We start from the raw sequence: 18,550 nt of genomic DNA, 5'->3' as shown, positions 1-18,550 counted from the left end.
ACCTTGAACATGATATGATTTTCATTTAATTTTAGTCAAATTAAGTTCTGTCACTTTTGAGGTTTTTGGAACCTTTCTTGATGATTTTGGAAATCCATTTGTACATGAGCCAATGGGCAAGTGCGGGAAACGAAACGTTTGGTGCGACTTCACATTGTTGTAAAAAATATATACGTCACAATAGACCCTTTATCAAAAAAAGACATTTTGCAGAAAATGCTGTAGATTGCGAATACCTAAGAATGATTTTGATTGGATAAAAAAAAACCTCTGTCACTTTTCACATTTGCAAAAGCTTTTGCAATAATTGGTCACTATAGTTTGGCGGGTTCAGCCGATGGCATTGTGTGTACACAGTACACGCACGCATAGCTAGGCAACGCAGCGCGTGAAGAATTTTGCACGTTTTCATTATTCGTACAGTACAGCGACGACTTGAGTGTATGTTGGAAAGGACCGTACCATTTTTGACCGGGGGGTGTGCCAATGAATGCAAGTGATCAAGAAGAGTTACAAAACTGAAGGGAGTGAGAAAACAAGGAAAGTACTGAGAGGGAAATTTATGAAAACAAGTAATGCGAGGAAAAATGACAAGAAAAGGAGAGAAAAGAGAAGAAGTGAAAACACGCAGCTGAGTGCGCTCACGATATGTAAGTTGAACACCCCTGCACCGCAATGTAGCAGCCCGCCACTATACACGTAGACTGCCTGCACGATGCGAAGACAGCGGCGCGTATTAGTGACTGTGCGTTAAATGTCCCATTTCTATGCCTTATAAGAGGAGCGTTTTTTGTACACAACAAATTGATATGTTGGGTAGACTCAGAGAGATGTATATTAGTTATTAGTATCTATCTCTATGGGTAGACTCTCCTTTTAAAGGGATGGTCCAGACTAGACTGGAGATATTCATATCTCAATAAATAGAGTAAAATTCACAGCCTGAGCAAAATGCTGAAAATTTGATCGAAATGGGATAACAAGCTATTTAAGATTTGCATTATCAGAGTTCTAGGCATGTCGACTTCACTCTTTTCATGTATAAGATACTAAAAATTTTCAGCCCGGATCATCCCTTTAATTACTCTCCCTTCTTGCCTGAGGCTCGATCATTTCTTTTGATTTTTTCTCTCCAATTTTCTCCCCCCAAATCAAGTCATCATGATCTTACTTTTCTCTCCATCATTTGTCCCCCTCTCTTTTCGTCTTTCTCAGTCATGTCAAAGATACTATACTTAGTATCTTTGGTCACGTGTACAACTAACTACCACAGTACCATAGAGTTAATTAGGTTTATATAACCCTATGCACAGTACTGAATTTAGTACGCGCTTACGTACGCGTACAGGTACGGTATACGGAATTTTTTTTTTCGCTGATCATGCATAGCGCATTCGTCGGCCGCGGTCGGCCGCGGCCGGCCGCGAATTTTTTTTCTGTACTTTAATGCGCAATAAACCCATGTGCGCATCGGGGAATTTCGTTTTCTTGAAACGAATCCTGATATAACTGTTTTCACAAAATATTTTGCTAAACTCTGAAATTTAATAACATAATTATTTGTTATCCGATTTTGATGAAAATGTCATGATTTTGCTTCTGAATTTTCTCTTTTACGGAGTACCCCTTTAATATAAATCAAACGTGGACATGGGCGTCTCACCCGGGGGGGGGGGAGGGCACTTACATTGACGAGTGGATACCATGCGCGACCAAAAAAAACATAAGGAAAACTTACGGGCCAAAACGATCATTTTGAGTGAGAATACACACAGGACGTGGAGCACTGACGCGCCAGTGCGAGCACCCGGCCACCATAGGTTTATATAACTCTATGGCACCTACCCAGCCGAGTGCGGACTGATCCATTATGCGTGAATAGGGGTGTAAACAGGGGAGTTAAGTTGGTTAATAATTGCATTGCAGTGTTCGCTCGACAAAAAGATGTCTCTCCTCTGATCCTCATGAAATAGTGAGTCAAACAAGTGAACGATCGTAATGGCACAGTCTCCATTGCGGAAGACTCCATAGCGTGAGTTGTAATGGGTATTGTCAAGCTCCCTTACCTCTGCATGGTTCAGTCCATATCACGATTTCACAGCAATAAACATGACGTCATTGTCGTAGTTTTGGTACATTTCTTGTGATTCGACGACAAACTTTGAAGAAAAAATAATCACTGGATTTTTGACCAATCACAAACATTTTGATATCGCATGATAGGAAATTTATGAAGCTGCATGATGTCAAAAGCCGTCTGCATTTTAGTTCAACGAACTTTGGATCGCCCGCCAGCTGCGAACAAAGAGCTCAGTGTAAGCAAAAATCCGCGATTTCTGACATTTCCCATAGACAAACTGTCAGCTGTACTAGACATATTTGAAGAAAAAAATGATCACTGCATTGGATTTATATTGTAATTGAATAAAATGTATACTATTCAAAAGAGAATAAAATAAACTTTTAGAATCCGCGTGCCATTTGGGGAAATACCACACCAACGCGGAGATATGAACAATTTAGTGCAAAAATGTCCCAAGTTTCACTGCGTTTCACGTGTTGTAGCGAGTGTGTGCGTATACACGAGGCGCTAAGGAGCGGAAGTTATCCTATTATGACGTAAAAAGGATGTCTTTTTCACGATAGGGCACGTTACGTACGTAACGTGATAAGGGTGTCAAAAACACAAAAATAATGAAAAAAAGGGTATCTATTTCGCTAGGAAAATTACGTGTTTAGGGTCGAATTTGCGGGGATGATAAAACAAAATTAAAATGTTTTATAAAGGATGTCCTTTTTGCCCCTAGAGTCCGATTTGCGCGTGGTTTAAAGGTGGGGTCGTACTAAACCAATAAGGTAAAAGCAGACGACAGAAGGACCGGTAACAATAAAACATTATAGCTGTACTTGTTTAGGGGTTCATTTCAGGGAATATCTGCCAAGAGTATCGTTTTGTTTCCAATACTTGTTAAGGGTAGGTTTTCACATGCCAATACTTGTTAAAGGGTGCATTTTCAGAATATGGAAATTACGTGTTTAGGGTGCTTTTCGAGACCCCATGGTCGCGCATGGTATCCACTCGTAAATGGAAGTGCCCCCCCCGGGCATCTCATTCATATTATTTCTATGTTATCAGGGCGAAATATAAAAAAAAACAAGCAGAGATATTTGGACAATGGAGAGATCGAGAGAGAGAAAGTAATTATGTGTGTGTGCACAGTCGTCATTTAAATCACTAAAATTAACCCCCAAAATATACAAGCACAGAGAGAGAGAGACAGAGCGGTCAGTGTATGGTATATGACAACAATTATACAAGGTCTAATTAAATAATATAAAACAATACAAAATGTTTTATATGTTCTATCACATAGGCCCATCAATAACCATGTAAACCACCCAAGTGTCTGGTTGAAATACATTTCCAATACACGGAGCTTTCAGGGTCTGAATAATAAAGTCTACCTGTACTACATTAGGGTCTGAATCATACAATTATGCAGACTCGGGATCAGGACAACTACCCCCCGGACAATTACCCCCCGGACAATAACCCCCCCGGACAATAACCCCCTGGAAAATTACCCCCCGGACAATTACCCACATAAATTCCCGTAAAGCACCCTGATAGCACCATATAATTCCATGTAGGCTCGTCATACTAGCAAATAGAGTCTATGTGCAAAGACTACGCCGTGTGCGCCGAATTTGAGTAAGAGGCGAAGTACAGACCAAGTGCAAACCATGGTACAAACGCATATGTGCACGTATGGGTTTATTGCGCATTAAATAAAGTAGGCCCACGCGTACGGAAAAAAAATTCGCCGGCCGGCTGGAGCTTATGGGGCGCCAAGTGTCCGCCAGTATATTCTGTGCAATTCAAGCAATTCCGTACACAAAATGTGTTTTTATTCAGACGAAAATCTTTTCGTCATGACGCTGTTTTATTTCGTACACGAAATTTATTTTGTGTCACACAAAATTAATTTTGTCTCAACGAAAAAAATTTCGTCTAGACGAAATGTAATTGCGTCCACAAACTTTTTTTGGCGTGCCATACTCCGTCCAATTCACGCCATTCCGTACACAAAAGTTCTTTTGTTCATATGAAAATGATTTCGTCATGATGCAATTTTATTTCGTATACGAAATTATTCTTGTCACACAAAATAAATTTTCGTCGAGACAAAATGTAATTTCGTCCACAAAATTTATTTCGTACACACGAAATGAATTTTGATCTAACGAAATGGCACCCCAAGTGTTCAAAGGAAAATTCTGTAGGAAAATTTGTGTTTCACTCCAACGAAATTCATTTCGTCATGATGCAGTGTGATTTCGTATACGAAATTTATTTTGTGTCACACTTATAATCAATTTCGTCGAGACGAAATAAAATTGCGTCCTCAAAATTCATTTCGTTGCGATGCGAATATCTATTCCGTCGATGAAATGATTTTGTGTCACATCACAAAAAATTCCGTCGACGAAATGATTTTGTGTCACATCACAAAAAATTCCGTCCATGTAAAATAATTCTGTCTCCTCTTTCTGGCAGGGTATATGAGATCGTCGCTGATTGGCTGCACCTTGCTCAAGCCGATCTTCGATCGATCGATATCCGGCCGCGGGACGGTCACACTCACAGGTCGGCATGTTGGTGAACCTTTCCTGTTTAGCTTAGATTTCACGTTATCATGGTTATTCATGCCAACAAGAGCTGCAAACAACTTCTCTAATTAGTAGAATGTGGACGGACATTGCATTCGTAAGTTCAGCTATGTTTGAATTACGTTGAAAACAAAATGGGAAATCGTAGTGGTTGCCATACCTGCTACTTTCATTTGCAAGAAGCTGTGTACTGTAAAAATTATAGTCCCATGTATTCAAGTTTGTGTACTGTAGTCAGACAAAGGGGGGGATTGGTCTTTTCTGCACACCTAAAATGGTGAGGAATTATACAGGCTGAAGATATTTTGGCCTAGAACTTAGCAAATAATGTAAAATTCATACAGAGCAAAATGCTGAAAATTTCATTGAAATCAGATGACAAATACATTTTTTTTTAATTTGAAATAACAAATTTATTCAACAGTTTGGGCATGTTGGGCGGGCTTGGCCGCAACTTGGCGCAAGTTTACCCAGCCTCACTAACCTCGTACCCCGGGGCCGGGGCACTTGAACAAAAAAGTGATGGGGGTGTGCCGCAGGAGAGACAAAAACGGGGGCCTTGGGCTTGGAGCGGGAGTATTGTAAAAAGGAGGGTCCTCGGAACGGGGTTTGGAACTAAAATTTTGTGAAATGGGGGTCCTTGGAAGTTGGAACGGATCGATCGCCAGCGTGTGAGTACGTGCGTATGCATCCCTATGGAACGGGCATCCGTGATGCAGCTAGCGCAGCCTCCGCCGGGTGCGCTCGCTCAGAGACGATGGTCGGACAGCGCTCTGTGGCCGCTTTTCACCAAAATTGCAGCAGATCAATGCGACCGGAATGGCGTAACGAAAAATATGCGAAGCTTTGGAGCGAATTTCTTCTTTTTTCTAGATAAGAACAAAATGCTTTGCCTTGGAGCAGCTTTCTTTGTTTTTTTCTCAATAAGACAAAAATGCTATGCCTTGGCTTGGAACGGAAATTTGGGTGTAAAAATGGGGGTCCCCTCCGCGGCACATACCCACTATGCATTATATACTGAGTGCCCCCCCCGGGCCTCGTACTAGTGTGAGTGCCCTAGCCTAGGCTACTCCACTTACACGTATTGCGATGTTTCAGTCTTGATTCAGGCCCTCTTCAAATTCAGCTCCTCTGTAATTATGCTCTCGCAGACAAAGTCCGGAGGGGGCATTAAGCGTTCCATCTGTCCATTGATTTGCCTGCCTCCCCCCCCCCCCACTTGGTTTCAGTGCAATAAATTGAAATATATTTGATTGTTTTTTTTTTTAATTTAGGTGTGTTGGTAGATGACACTCTAGGCACCGTGCCTATTAATTCCTGTGTTAAAAAAGTGAGTGCACGCGAATTAAAAGTTGGACTTAAATTACTAGATTTTAACATGGAACTCCATTAAGAAAACTATTTTTAATTAGTCCCTAGATACTACTTCTTTTCTTGGGGTATTGAAGCCTATTCGTCCAGAACTTGCTCAACTTTTGCGACTAGCCTTGTTGCCATAGGGTTGTACACATCCTCGTTTAATACTGATTGTCACGTGACACGGCAATGTGTGTGTGTGTGTGTGTCGTTAGGCTGTTTGGCCTGTATTCAAGGCGTTCTATCCGTTATGATTTTATATTGAAGCAGAATACATCAGGTATAGGCCCATGTCAAGTCAAATCGATACAGGGATCGAGGAGGGGGGAGGGGTAGAGCAAAAAATTCCCAGTCACATGGTATGAAAATGATATTTTTTAATGATTGTTCATGCATTAGGGCAAACCCCTGTGTGGCAGGAGCATGATGAGTAAAAAAAATGAAATAGTAGAAAGAGGCCGAAACATATGGCACGTGGGAATAAAGTTGCTTTATATGTTCCAAGCGAATGAAGCAAGCGAGAAAAAACCTTTCGTGCAAATCTAAATTTGAGACAGATATCTTACCTTACACTTTTCCTAATTTTGGTTTCTTTAATTCCCTTCATTTTTTTATATCTTGGTTGTACGTAGAACATTCGGGGGGCATGCACTGGGCATAACCCTGGCTTGTGTACCCCAGTGCTAAATCAGCAGGTGGGTTTTGATATCTCTGGATCTTTAGCAATTTTAAAACTTTTTATAGAATGGATGAGAAAATCCCTGCAATCTGATTGGTTGAGAGCAATGCAAAAATTTTACTGGGCTGCATGAACGATATCCCGATAATCAAAACGCAACGATATCCACTGTAAACAAGCAATCGCCCGAAAAGGTCATTGTGATGTCATCGCGCATGTACTGTTACCGTCACTTGTTTACGTCAAAATTTGAATTTCGATCAAAGCAGAATGAATCAAAGGATGCAAAATGATCTGTAAGTACAAATACGGTACCGTAATTGTCATTGGGATTAAAACTGCCCACATACTCGTTAGTTGAGAAGTCCAGACATACATGTACGATCTAACGTTAGATCTATACTGCCCTGGGCTGGCTGTGCACAGCGAAATATCCACTGCAGGCCCAGGCAGGCGCTGGCCCCCGGCGCGGCCCGCATACACACACAGCTACATGTATTGGAGGTCGGAGGCTGCCTCAACTGCTCAAGATATAGACATGCAAAGCTGTATCTGGCATTTTGGGTATAACAATATCTTTGTGGCAACATTATCCAGTTAAGCCCATATTTATGTTGTCCAGGGTTATCAAAGTGTCTGCGCTCTGCATTAGATTTTGGAATTCTCATGCATCGATCCGGTAAATAAATCATGCGTCCAGTAAATAAATCATGCGTCCGGTAAAAAAAATCATGTGTCCGGTAAATTAAATTTACCGGACGCATGAAATTATCATGCATCCAGTAAATCATTAATTTTTGTGGTTTATTAAAAAAAAAATTCCATTCTATAAAACAGATGATGCATGGGTTTCTTTCGTGGGTCAGTGGAACTGTGTGCATGTGGTTACCTTGTACACAGAGTTCCTACTGACCCACTCTAACGCATCATTTGTATATAGATGGCTACTATTTTTTATTAAATCGCGAGTGTAGACCTAAATGTAATTATAGAAAAACATTTCGTTAAGGTTTCTATTTTTTTGACCCCCCCCCATAAAAGAAGGAAAAACAATTATAAATGAAGTTATAATATACACCCCTTTAATGATTTCGCTTTTTCTTCTCTCTTTTCCCCTCCTTTTTTTTGGGGGGGACCTTTTCGTTTATTTCCCAGTCTTCCCTTTCTCCCCCCCCTCTTTCTTTCTTTCCTTTTCTCTTATCTGGATTTTTTTTCCGGTAAAAATCACTAGGGATCAAGGGCCAGCCTGCATGCCCCTGCAGCGGTTTACGCCTCTGCCGTGGTATACGCATGATCTTAACCCTAAAAAGACTGAATCAGCCCCCCCCCTCGACATTTTTCGTGATAAATCCGCCGCGCAAATCTTTTTGACCGCGTTGCTCGCTGACTTTTTACTTTCAAGTCTCGCACAACTTTTGAGACCAAAATTGTGACCCCCGGGTACACAGTTTCGAAATTACGCAACATTTCGTTCGTGCATGCAGACCCAAAATTACTCAAAAACGTGAATTTGTGTACAAATCCAATACAAATAGTGTTTTTAGCCAAAATTCATAAATGTATTATTATTTTTCCTTTTACTGCTTAAGATCAATTTATTTTATCTTTTTCATGGTCAAAATAAAGTCCCTGACAATTTCCATTGAAAAAACAATGAAAAACAAAGTCGAAAAACAATGAAATACATAAGAAATTTAGAAAACAATAGAATACATAAGAAAATAAACATGATGTTGAAATTTTTTAAAAATAAATTTGATCAGATGCCTATCTAGAGTAGGTGAAACAAAAATTAGCATTTCAGGGGCATTATTTTATTAATTAGAGCAAACTAATGATTTTACGCAAAAATTAGCATAATTAATGAAACATGAGATTTTTTGCATAATTTGATGTGATAATTTGGTAGATTATGCCATGGGTAATGTGTGCCAATTTTCGTCGCGATCGCGCAATCGACGTCCGAGATCATAAGGGGGCGCTGAATCAGCCCCCCTCCCCAGTCTTCTTAGGCATCGAAATAGCCCAGTCTATTTAGGGTTAATCATGATTAAAACTAGAGGTAAATCCAAGATTTTCCAAAGTAGGGGGGGGGGGGGTGGGGTGAATTTTCTCAAGTACAATTAGACAACTCCCAAAAAAGGTTCTCACTTAAAAAAAACCGGTCATTTTGTCTCACGTAAAGTGATGGTCACTAAAAATGAAAGTCATTTCGTTCGCGTGATATTCGGCAAGCTCCCCCAAAAAAATAAATAAGAAAAGGGAAAGTCATTTTGTCCATGTTATATTTGGCAACCCCCCCCAAAAAAAAATTAAAATTAAAAAAAAGGTTTTAACTGTAATAATGATCGAAGGTAATTTTGTCTTGCGTAAAATTTGACAAATGAAAAATAAGATTGTCACTAAAAAAATGAATGTAATTTTGACCCACATAAAATTTGGCAAGCCCCCCCCCCAAAAAAATGAAAAGGTTTTAACAAGCAAAAAAAAGGCTAAAAAGAGAAAGAAGAGACAAGAATATGAACGAAATATATCCCCATTACAAATAATGCTGTGATCATCATGAGGGAGGGGTCGCATAACTAATATAATTCCAAAATATTTACTATAAATCTCAATAGGGGGATCGTGTAGAAATGCTCACCAACAGTGAGCATTAATATAATCCATTTTAATTTCAACTAATTTTATAAAGTATTAAATGTCTTCCCACCAAATGAAAGTCATATCGCATAACTCCAATTTGTATTAAGGCGTACATTTACCAAAGTCTTGGGTTTGAAATCAGATTCAGAACAGCATTGTCCAACCGGCAACCCATATTTTGGGTAATGTCGCCTATGAGGTCCAAACATTAACATTAATCATTGGTACTAGGAGTGTGTGTGTGTATTTTGAGTTTTTGACAGACGTATATCAATCAGGTTTGATTATTTACGTCTGGGACCGACCTTTAATGTCACAATCCGAAAGACGTGATCAGGGCTCGAACCTCTGCATCAATGTGTAACTTCCCCACAGCTTGGAGTGGGTGACACCATAGGAGTGGATGACACCATAGTAATAATAATAATAATATTCCACATATTTATATAGCGCTTAATGCATTGGAACGACGTCTCTAAGAGACTAAGCGCTTTCCAGACTCAGTATTACCACGGTCATCAGAACCTTGTATGCCTGCGTACAATGTATGCACCTTCTCCACTCCCTGGGGAGCACTCCAACAAGAGTTCCAAGACTCAATTGCTAGGCATACTACATTATACATAGGCTTTCACATCCTACCAGGTACCCATTTAACACCTGGTGGAGAGTGGCAAAGTGGATTAACGCCTTGCCAAAGGACGCTAGTCCATGGCGGGATTCGAACACACGACCCTCTGATAGTACAGGCCAAGTTTGAATTTGGAGTCGGCAGGTCAAAACACATTAAATATGCAATTTAGTTTCCGCATGATAATGTCTTTTTTATGAGTTATGAAATATTCTACTTATTTGAACAAATTTGGGTGTGTAGGTAGATGATACCAATACAGGCTAAGTTCGAATTCGGAATATGCTGGTCAAAGATCACAGCTCATTAAATATGCGAGTTGGATTCCTCACGATATCTTATCAAAAGTCATCAGATTTTTTAAAATTTGGGTGTGTTGGTAGATGATGATGCACAGCATTTATATAGTGCCATATATCTGTTAAAGACATTCCAAGGCGTATTGGAGGAGCCAGCCAATCTGGGTCGCCTACAAGGGTGCGCACACAGAACTGTGACCCGCAGGTATCTCCTCCCAATTACTGGTTGGGGGTATCCGGGTGGACCACTACACTGGGTCATTAAATATGCGAGTTGGTTTCTTATAAAATAACATCAATATGAAATAATCACGTAGGCCTTATATAAAAAGTGCAAAGGCAAGCAATTTTTTTTCTTACTTTTTTTGGAACTTTTATATATGTATTTAGGATGTATTTTGTCCTGAAAATTTAACATTCTAGGCACCGTTTGTGATCCTGAACAAGATGTGTGTGTTCTAGATAATTACTGAGAATGCCGAGCACGAACATAATTTTTAATAAGTGTTCTAGCATGATCCTGTTAAGGACTGTTTAACCATGAGGATGGTACATATTTCAATAATGGGAATGCGAAGCACGAGCTGAAAATTGTTGACATTCCGACCTAAAAAAAATGGTCATTTGTTCTATGCACTAGATCATAAAATGATAGGTACGTAACTAAATAATTGATGCGAGTGCAAATTGGGAATTTGAGTGTGGCAAACTGATTCTGTTTGGTTCTGCTTGCGTAGACTGGGGCCCGTTTCTCAACACCGTTAAGTCTTCTAACTTCTTAACTAAAATTGGAAATAGTTAGCTACCTGTTAGCGAACTGTTTCACGAATCCCTCTTTGCCAAGATCGGGGACAACTTGACCAAATAGTTATGACATCTCCAAACCTGTCATAACTTACTTCTTTCTTAAGGATCAAGTCCACCTCAGAAAAAATGTTGATTGGAATCAATGGAGAAAGACCAGACAAGCACAATGCTGAAAATTTCATCAAAATCGGATGTAAAATAATAAATTAATGACATTTCAAAGTTTCGCTTATTTTGAACAAAATAGTTATATTAACGAGCCAGTTACATTCAAATGAGAGAGTCGATGATGTCACTCACTATTTCTTTTGTTTTTTTATTGTTTGAATTATACAATATTTCATTTTTTACAAATTTGACAATTAGGACCTCCTTGCCTGAAGCACAAAATGTTAAAATAATGTAATTCCACGTGTTCAGGGAGGAATGACACTTCATTTCACATGACAATGACGAGAAAATAAAAATAATTCATATTTCATATAATAGATTACAAAAGAAATAGTGAGTGATGTCATCAGTTTCTCATTTGCATATCGACCGAGATGTGCATAACTGTTTTGTGAAATGAAGCGAAAATTTAGAATGCCATAACTTTCTTATTTTACATGCAATTTTGATGAAATTTTCAGTGTTATGGTTGTTGAATTTTTCTCTTTTTATTCAAATAAAGTTTTTGTTGGAGGGAATTGTCCTTTATGTAGTGATATCATGTGGATAGACTGTGACATTCAAATGAGCCTCGAAATTTGAAAATTTTATTACGTAATAATTTAAAGAAAAATGAATTATATAGCAAACAAGTGGGATAAATCATTTAATAGTAATTGTAATGCACAGAAATTATAACAAGTGTTAATTTAAGGTAGTAAAATAATTGAATTGACAAAGATTCTACCACTTCAGGTCATCCATAATTGGACTCGTTTTCAGACCCTTATCAAAATTTTAATAAATTCTTCCTCTAATATACGCATAGCATTCATAAAATTGTGCGTTTAGGTATCTAAAGAGTTTAACAATCCATGATAATATATTTTTTGATGATGTTTGGAATCCTGAAAATCTGTTTGATTATCATCATATTAAAGGCAAAAAGAAGCTGCTGAAAACTGCTTATCTAAAAAAAAAAAAGAGCCAATGGAGTAAATTAGAGAGTCAAAAGGGGGCCTAAGCTTTCGATCCTAGCAGAATCTTCGTCGGAGGCAAAATGACAAACATAAAGTGGAACAACCATGATATAGACCACAAACATCCAACAGCAACACTAGAAACCATCATGTTAGGAAGAAAGCCTTATGGTTTACTTACGTAAACTATTCAAATTTTATATCTTGGGATAAATATCTCAATGTCCACTTACATGTGATTTTTTTTATCATGATATGAATTAGTGTTAATTTCATTTCCTCAGAAATTTAATGCCCATGTCTGCATGTTTAAGTACTTTTTAAGCATATTTTGCCTCTATTTTTTGCAACTTTTGGAAAATTTGCTATTTTGTGACTAAGGCTACGTCTGGTATGTACTTTCCACCAATAGTATCAATATGATATTAATGGATTCTAGATAATCCTTTTGGGTAATTTTGGAACTAATTCTGTGTTTGGTAGATAAATAGGACTAACTTGTCCAGGTGTTGAGAAACGGGCCCCTGCTGATGAGTAGGCCTAGAGTTTTTATGCCCCTGCAGATGAAGCCCGGAGGGGGCATTAAGTGTTGCCCCTGTCAGCCCCCCCCCCTTGGTTTCCGCGCAATAACTTGAAAAACATTCAATGGATTTTAAAAAATTTGGTGTGTAGGTAGATGTCACCAAAATACAGGCTAAGTTCACAGCTCATTATGCAAGTTGGTTCAAAATTTATTTTTTTGATTATATTTATATGCGTATTGATTTCTGCATGATATTAAGTTCAATCATATTGAATAGATTTCTGATCGCGTTAACTGGGGCGGTTGGCACGTTTTAACCAGTGTGTTTTAAAACACATTTTTTTTACTTGTGTGTTATAAATAAATCCTCTTTCTCTTCCCCCTTTACTCTTTCTTGATTGCTTTGTCATGTTCCTCTTCTCCCTGTTCAATCTTGCACAGCAATCAATATTAAGAATATCATTTTAACAAACAAATCTATGTGATTAGCTCACTTTTATCTACAATAAATTCGTAAACATGGCAGGGCCACACAACATTCAAGACTATTTTTGGAATGCATGCATGGTTACGCAGTTATGATATACACAAGTGCATATTATCAGATTCCGAATTGCTTAAAAACTTGATTTCATGTACAACTCAATGTGAGTCATTGCCAAAATTTGTATCTGTATCATTATTTTCAGAAATTGCTGAAAATTTCTATTAGTAATAAATTTGAAAATCTGTACATAAGAAAAATGAAAAAGTAAAAAAAAAAAATTACCAGTAACCTACATAGACTGGGCTATTTCATTTCCTAAGAAGACTGGGGGGGGGGGGGCTTTATGATCTGGGCAGTCAATCATGGGATCACAGCGATGATTGGCAAACGCATTACCCATGGTATATTCTAAAAAACTATAATCAAATTTTGCCTAAATCTCATTGCTAATTTATGCGTAAAATCAAAAGTTTGCTCTAATTAACTAAATAATGCCCCTGAAATGATCACTTTTGGTTCACAGACTCAATATATTTCAACATCACACTTATTTTCTTATGTGTTTATTGTTGTTTCAATGGAAATAGTCGGGGACCATATTTGACCGTAAAAAAGTTGAAATTAATTGATTTTAATCAGTAAAAGGAAATATAATGGCACATTTATGAATTATGGCTAAAAACACTATTTCCATAGATTTGTACGCAAATTCACATTTTTCCAGCAACTTTTGGTCTGCATGCACTTCCAAAATGTTGTGTAATTTCGAAAACACATACCAGGGGGTCGCAATTTTGGTCTCAAAAGTTGCGCGAGACTCGAAAAAGTGAGTGAGTGATGCTGTAAGTCTGTGAGTGATGCGGTAAAAAAAATTGCGCAGTGGATTTATTGCAAAATATGACAAGGGGGTAAATCAGCCCCCAGTCTCATAAGGGTTAAAAACATTATATAGGCCTACTGATTGTTTTTAATATACATTTGATCAGAATTCCTGAATTAAAAAAATAAGTAGTTCAAGGGCTATATTTATAGGTTTGAATTGAATTTGTATTTTATGCCCTAAAATTGGTATAATTGATTCAAATGAAATAAAGCATATTGATTTACCCGAAATGAAATTAAGCTTTGAAACCCAATGTATATCAATTTTTCCATTGTGCAAATTCTCCTCGCCCCCCCCCCCTCGATTGACAAGACTCAGGATACCTAGGGACAACACGTATATAATCATGTATTAGGAATGAAATGTCATATTACTTATAAAGTGTTTTTTTTTGTAGGCATTCAATTTCCATGATTTAGTAATTTGGGGGGAAATATCAACTTTTCTGTTCAAAATTCATAAACAAAATTGTGGTAATCTCTTATTAAAACATCAAGAACTGAAATCTTATTTTATTTAGTGTATAGTTTAATTGATTTACAGAAAATTGCATCATAAAACAATAAAAAAACATTTTGTACTACAATTCTGCGGGGGCATCTGTTTCCTTTGGACACGTCAAACTTTCTTAATTATGTGTAATTGATTCTATGACATGTGTTTACATTTGCTGCAGATTCCCATTCAGCCATTGGACTGAACCGGTACCAAGACCGGAACTGTAACACAGTAAGGATGGTCAATATGAAGCGAGCTTCATTGAATTCCTCCAAGAGCTCTGTACTCTGTTCTGATCATTTTGAAGATGCTTGCTTTGACCTGGGCAGACGATACGTCTTAAACAGGATGCTGTCCCAACCATATTTGATTTCCCGCCTCGTCTTCAGAAGGTACAGTGGATCTATATCATACATGCGTTCTAAAGAAATATATATTCTGTTTTATCTACCTTTGTTTTGATAGAACATTGCTTTAATTATTCAATTTTCAGTAGCAAAATAGAGATGAAAATTATCCTAATCAGGAGGATAACCATGGACCGGGGCCTATACTGTGTATTTACAGTAAACTACTAAATAAATATATTTTTTAAAATTTGGTTTAACTCATAATCCTGGGCTACTTTGAGATTGCATAGCCCAGGGAGGGGGAGGTGGGCTTTTTTGGTCCCCCTCTTCAGATCTTGCCTCTGATCAAAACGAAAACCAATGCACACATCAACATCAATGTAATCTGCAAGCATGGAACTAAAGGTTACAGAATTCATTAAAATTTATTGTTAATAAATTATTTATTGTTAATAAATTAGTAATGCTAATTTATGCGTAATAGAGAATTCTTTGTTTTAAAGGTTAATCTCTAAAGAATTCCCGAAATTCTATGATTTCTAACAAAGTTGCTCAAAAATAAATGGTAAATGACATTTCTAATCTTATGTATTTTATTGTTTCTATAATTCCATATGTATTTCTTTGTTTTGGGGCCTTATGTATTTTATAGTTTTTTTAATGGGATCTGTTCATGGCACTATTCTGATTATAAAAAGCAAAGATTTGATTATTTTCAACCAATAAGTGCAAGAATAATGATAAATTTGTCAATTATGACTGAAAATAGAATTTCCATTGGATTAAATGTGTATACAAAATAATATTTTTGAGCAATTTTTGGTCCGACATAAACTCATAAAATGTTGGGTAACTGAATATCCGGGTATCTCAAAAGCTCTGCAGAATTGACCAAAAAGTAATCATGGTACCTCATTTCTCATTGTGGACTTATCATGAAAAATGTGGATGGGGAGGGGAGTTTATTAAGCCCCCCCCCCCCGGGCTAGATAGGGTTTATATATCATGTATATTTTTAAAAAAATTATCTTGTTGCAAGTCACTGCAAAAGGTTTGATTTCTAAACGAATATTGTTCTTCATGGATAATCGAATATTTGATTGAAAAATTATCTTTGAATAGTTATCTTTTCATTCTTGTATCTGTTTTTGTTCAATATTGTTTTTCTTATTTTTTTATTAATTCGTCTCCTACAGAATTCACCCAAACCAAGGTATTTCCCAAAAGACTTTTCGATTCAGCAAACAACCTCCCAGATACTGCAAAGACACCAGTGCCAAAGTCTTCAGCACCTTAATTTCTCGAAGACCACTCCTACTGAATACCAGAAAGTCCAAGAGGGGTAAAGTGGAAGTCAACAACAATAATGGACTGTATTAAAACTTGGAGAAGAGGCTGAAAACCACACAGAAGTCCTACCTTATACATTACTTGCTTTTAAGTTTGGACAAACATTGATTTGCACAACTTTACAACAAAAAATTTACGCTGTGTGGATTCTGATTATTTAAAATAGCTCAATGAAAACGTTTATCACTGGGCATGTAACAAAAATGAATTCATTGAATTTGAAGATGTCTTACAGTATATTCATTCTGATTTGAATGTCAGAAGAGAAAAAAGTTTGTGAAAAGTAGGAATGACGGCAAGCTGACAGAAGAATAGAATACATGTAGGATAGAACAAGGCCACAGTTATAAATGAGCTGTTGGATAGAGACAAAAAGATGAATTAAGAATGGGGGTGATAGAGAAATAGAGACAGGAATTGGGGAGCCTGTGATGAATGCCTGAGAAAGTAAAAATTACCATATTTTATTTTTTTAAGGATTTGAACAGTCAGGAAGAATGTGGTCTTTTTTCTGTTGTTATTTCTCAAAATACTGGTATGTTTTGTGTACAGAAAGGGGTATAATCCTTTGCAATAATCACTCTCACAGAAAATATTAACTAATCAAAAGAAAAGTCAAATATTTCACTGATTTACAATTGTTCGGTCACTCTCATATCTAAAGTTACCCCCCCCCCATCATTTCAAGGTATTGGAGAGAGAGGTTGGGCAGGACATGGCTGTCAGCAGAAAAAAAATGCAGGGTGGGGCAAAACAATTTTGGGATATGTGCGAGGGAGCGAATGCGACAGAGCAGAATTTTGTGGGGGGGGGGATATATGCGAGAGAGCAAAATGACAGAAGGAAAATGCAGGGGCCAAGAGATTTGAGGAATATGTAAGAGGGAGCGAAGTGACCAAGCAGAAGAAATGTAGAGGACAACAAATTGTTGGGTATGTGAGGGAGCAAAGCAACCAATTAAAAAAGGAGGTTAGTCAAAACGTTCTTGAATATGAGTAAGGAAGCAACTTGTTCACTTCCGAGCAGTAGGACTCGTTTTAAAATAGCTTAGGAAATATGTGTTTCCTAAGCATGGTAAACACATATTGTAGGCCTATAGTACAATTTAGGTGCTCTAAGAGTTAAATTCTGAATGAGCTGCATTTGCTGGTAAATCATGCGCAGAGGATCTTTGTCTTTTATCCATTTCTACACTTTTCTTTAGATTTCAGTTTTAAGGCGGGAAGGATCCCACCCTCCTGTGGATGCTAATATTTTGACTGACCCTGGGTAAATAGAATAATTACAAAAACAAAAATGATGTTTTAATATGAGATTTTTTAATGCCCCTTGAAAGTCCACCATCTTTCTCACTCTCTCCATCTTTGTTTTTATTCATTTTAACTTTCCAATTCTTTCTCTCTTGATATCTATAAAGTTCAGGTTCACCCTTTTAACTTGCACTATTCCAAGCCCCCAACCAATTGGCATCCACAGGAATGGGGGAGTGGGGCTTCCCCCTAGAAAATAAAGTCAAACAAAAGAAAAATGTGGAAAATAGAAATGGATAAAGACAAATAATCCTCTACGCATGTCTTACCTACCAATAGTTCATTCACAATTTAATACCTAAATTCTACTGAGTTTACCATACTTAGAAAATGCATATTTCCTATGCCATTTTTAAACAAGTCCCTATCGCTGGGAGTGAACGTGTTGCTCACCAGCACGAATTCGAAAATATTTTGATTGACCTGGGGCCCGTTTCATAAAACATTTGCCGCAGCGGCAACTCCCATTTTCTGCGGCAAATCTCAAAACAGCGGCAAATGACAATTTCTGCGGCAATATTTGATGCAGCTATTTGAGCTGCGTCAAATATTTGCCGCAGATACTTTCAGGGGCAAATGACAATTTCTGCGACAATATTTGATCTATTTGAGTTGCGTCAAATATTGCAGCAGAAACGGCTTTTTCATCAAAATATCAACAATTTGGAGGGCCTAACAACCATATTGCTAAAGTTTTTGATGATATTGAATTGATAAATTGCTTTTTGTCATTCTAAATAGAAAATACAGGTATTTTCACTCATTGACAAATAAAAGTAGATATTTATTGAATCACTAAATTTATTGAATTGAATTTACTGAATTTATTAAAGTCAAATTTATTTCATTAAATAGATACATAGGAACATCCATTGTGTTCCTGCAAATTTACACTTTAAAAAAGTATTTCTTTATCCTGTAAAAGAATGA

At 37.4% G+C, this 18,550-nt stretch overlaps 1 protein-coding gene across 2 annotated transcripts; it reads left to right on the top strand.

Moving 5' to 3' along the window:
* The first annotated feature begins 4,548 nt into the window (after positions 1–4,548).
* On the top strand, positions 4,549–18,259 carry LOC121410611. 2 transcript variants are annotated; one of them, XR_005969360.1, is made up of 3 exons: positions 4,549–4,768; positions 14,789–15,002; positions 16,157–18,259. XR_005969360.1 is itself a non-coding variant. In XM_041602825.1 (3 exons), the coding sequence occupies exons 1-3, from the start codon at positions 6,996–6,998 to the stop codon at positions 16,338–16,340; spliced, it is 405 nt and encodes a 134-aa protein (XP_041458759.1). In that variant the 5' UTR covers positions 6,867–6,995; the 3' UTR covers positions 16,341–18,259. The 2 variants fall into 2 exon arrangements, 1 of the variants encoding a protein (XP_041458759.1); XM_041602825.1 differs by lacking the exon at positions 4,549–4,768 and adding an exon at positions 6,867–7,002.
* The last annotated feature ends 291 nt before the right edge of the window (positions 18,260–18,550 follow it).

This window comes from Lytechinus variegatus, chromosome 1 (assembly GCF_018143015.1).
Source record: "Lytechinus variegatus isolate NC3 chromosome 1, Lvar_3.0, whole genome shotgun sequence".
Lineage (NCBI taxonomy): Eukaryota > Metazoa > Echinodermata > Echinoidea > Temnopleuroida > Toxopneustidae > Lytechinus > Lytechinus variegatus.
The sequence above is the reverse complement of the archived record's forward strand: the minus strand, read 5'-3'. Positions and strand labels throughout refer to the sequence as shown.

Coding starts and splice junctions, on each gene's coding strand:
- LOC121410611 (XM_041602825.1), top strand. Junction 15,003..16,156: donor TCCCGCCTCGTCTTCAGAAG/GTACAGTGGATC, acceptor CGTCTCCTACAG/AATTCACCCAAACCAAGGTA.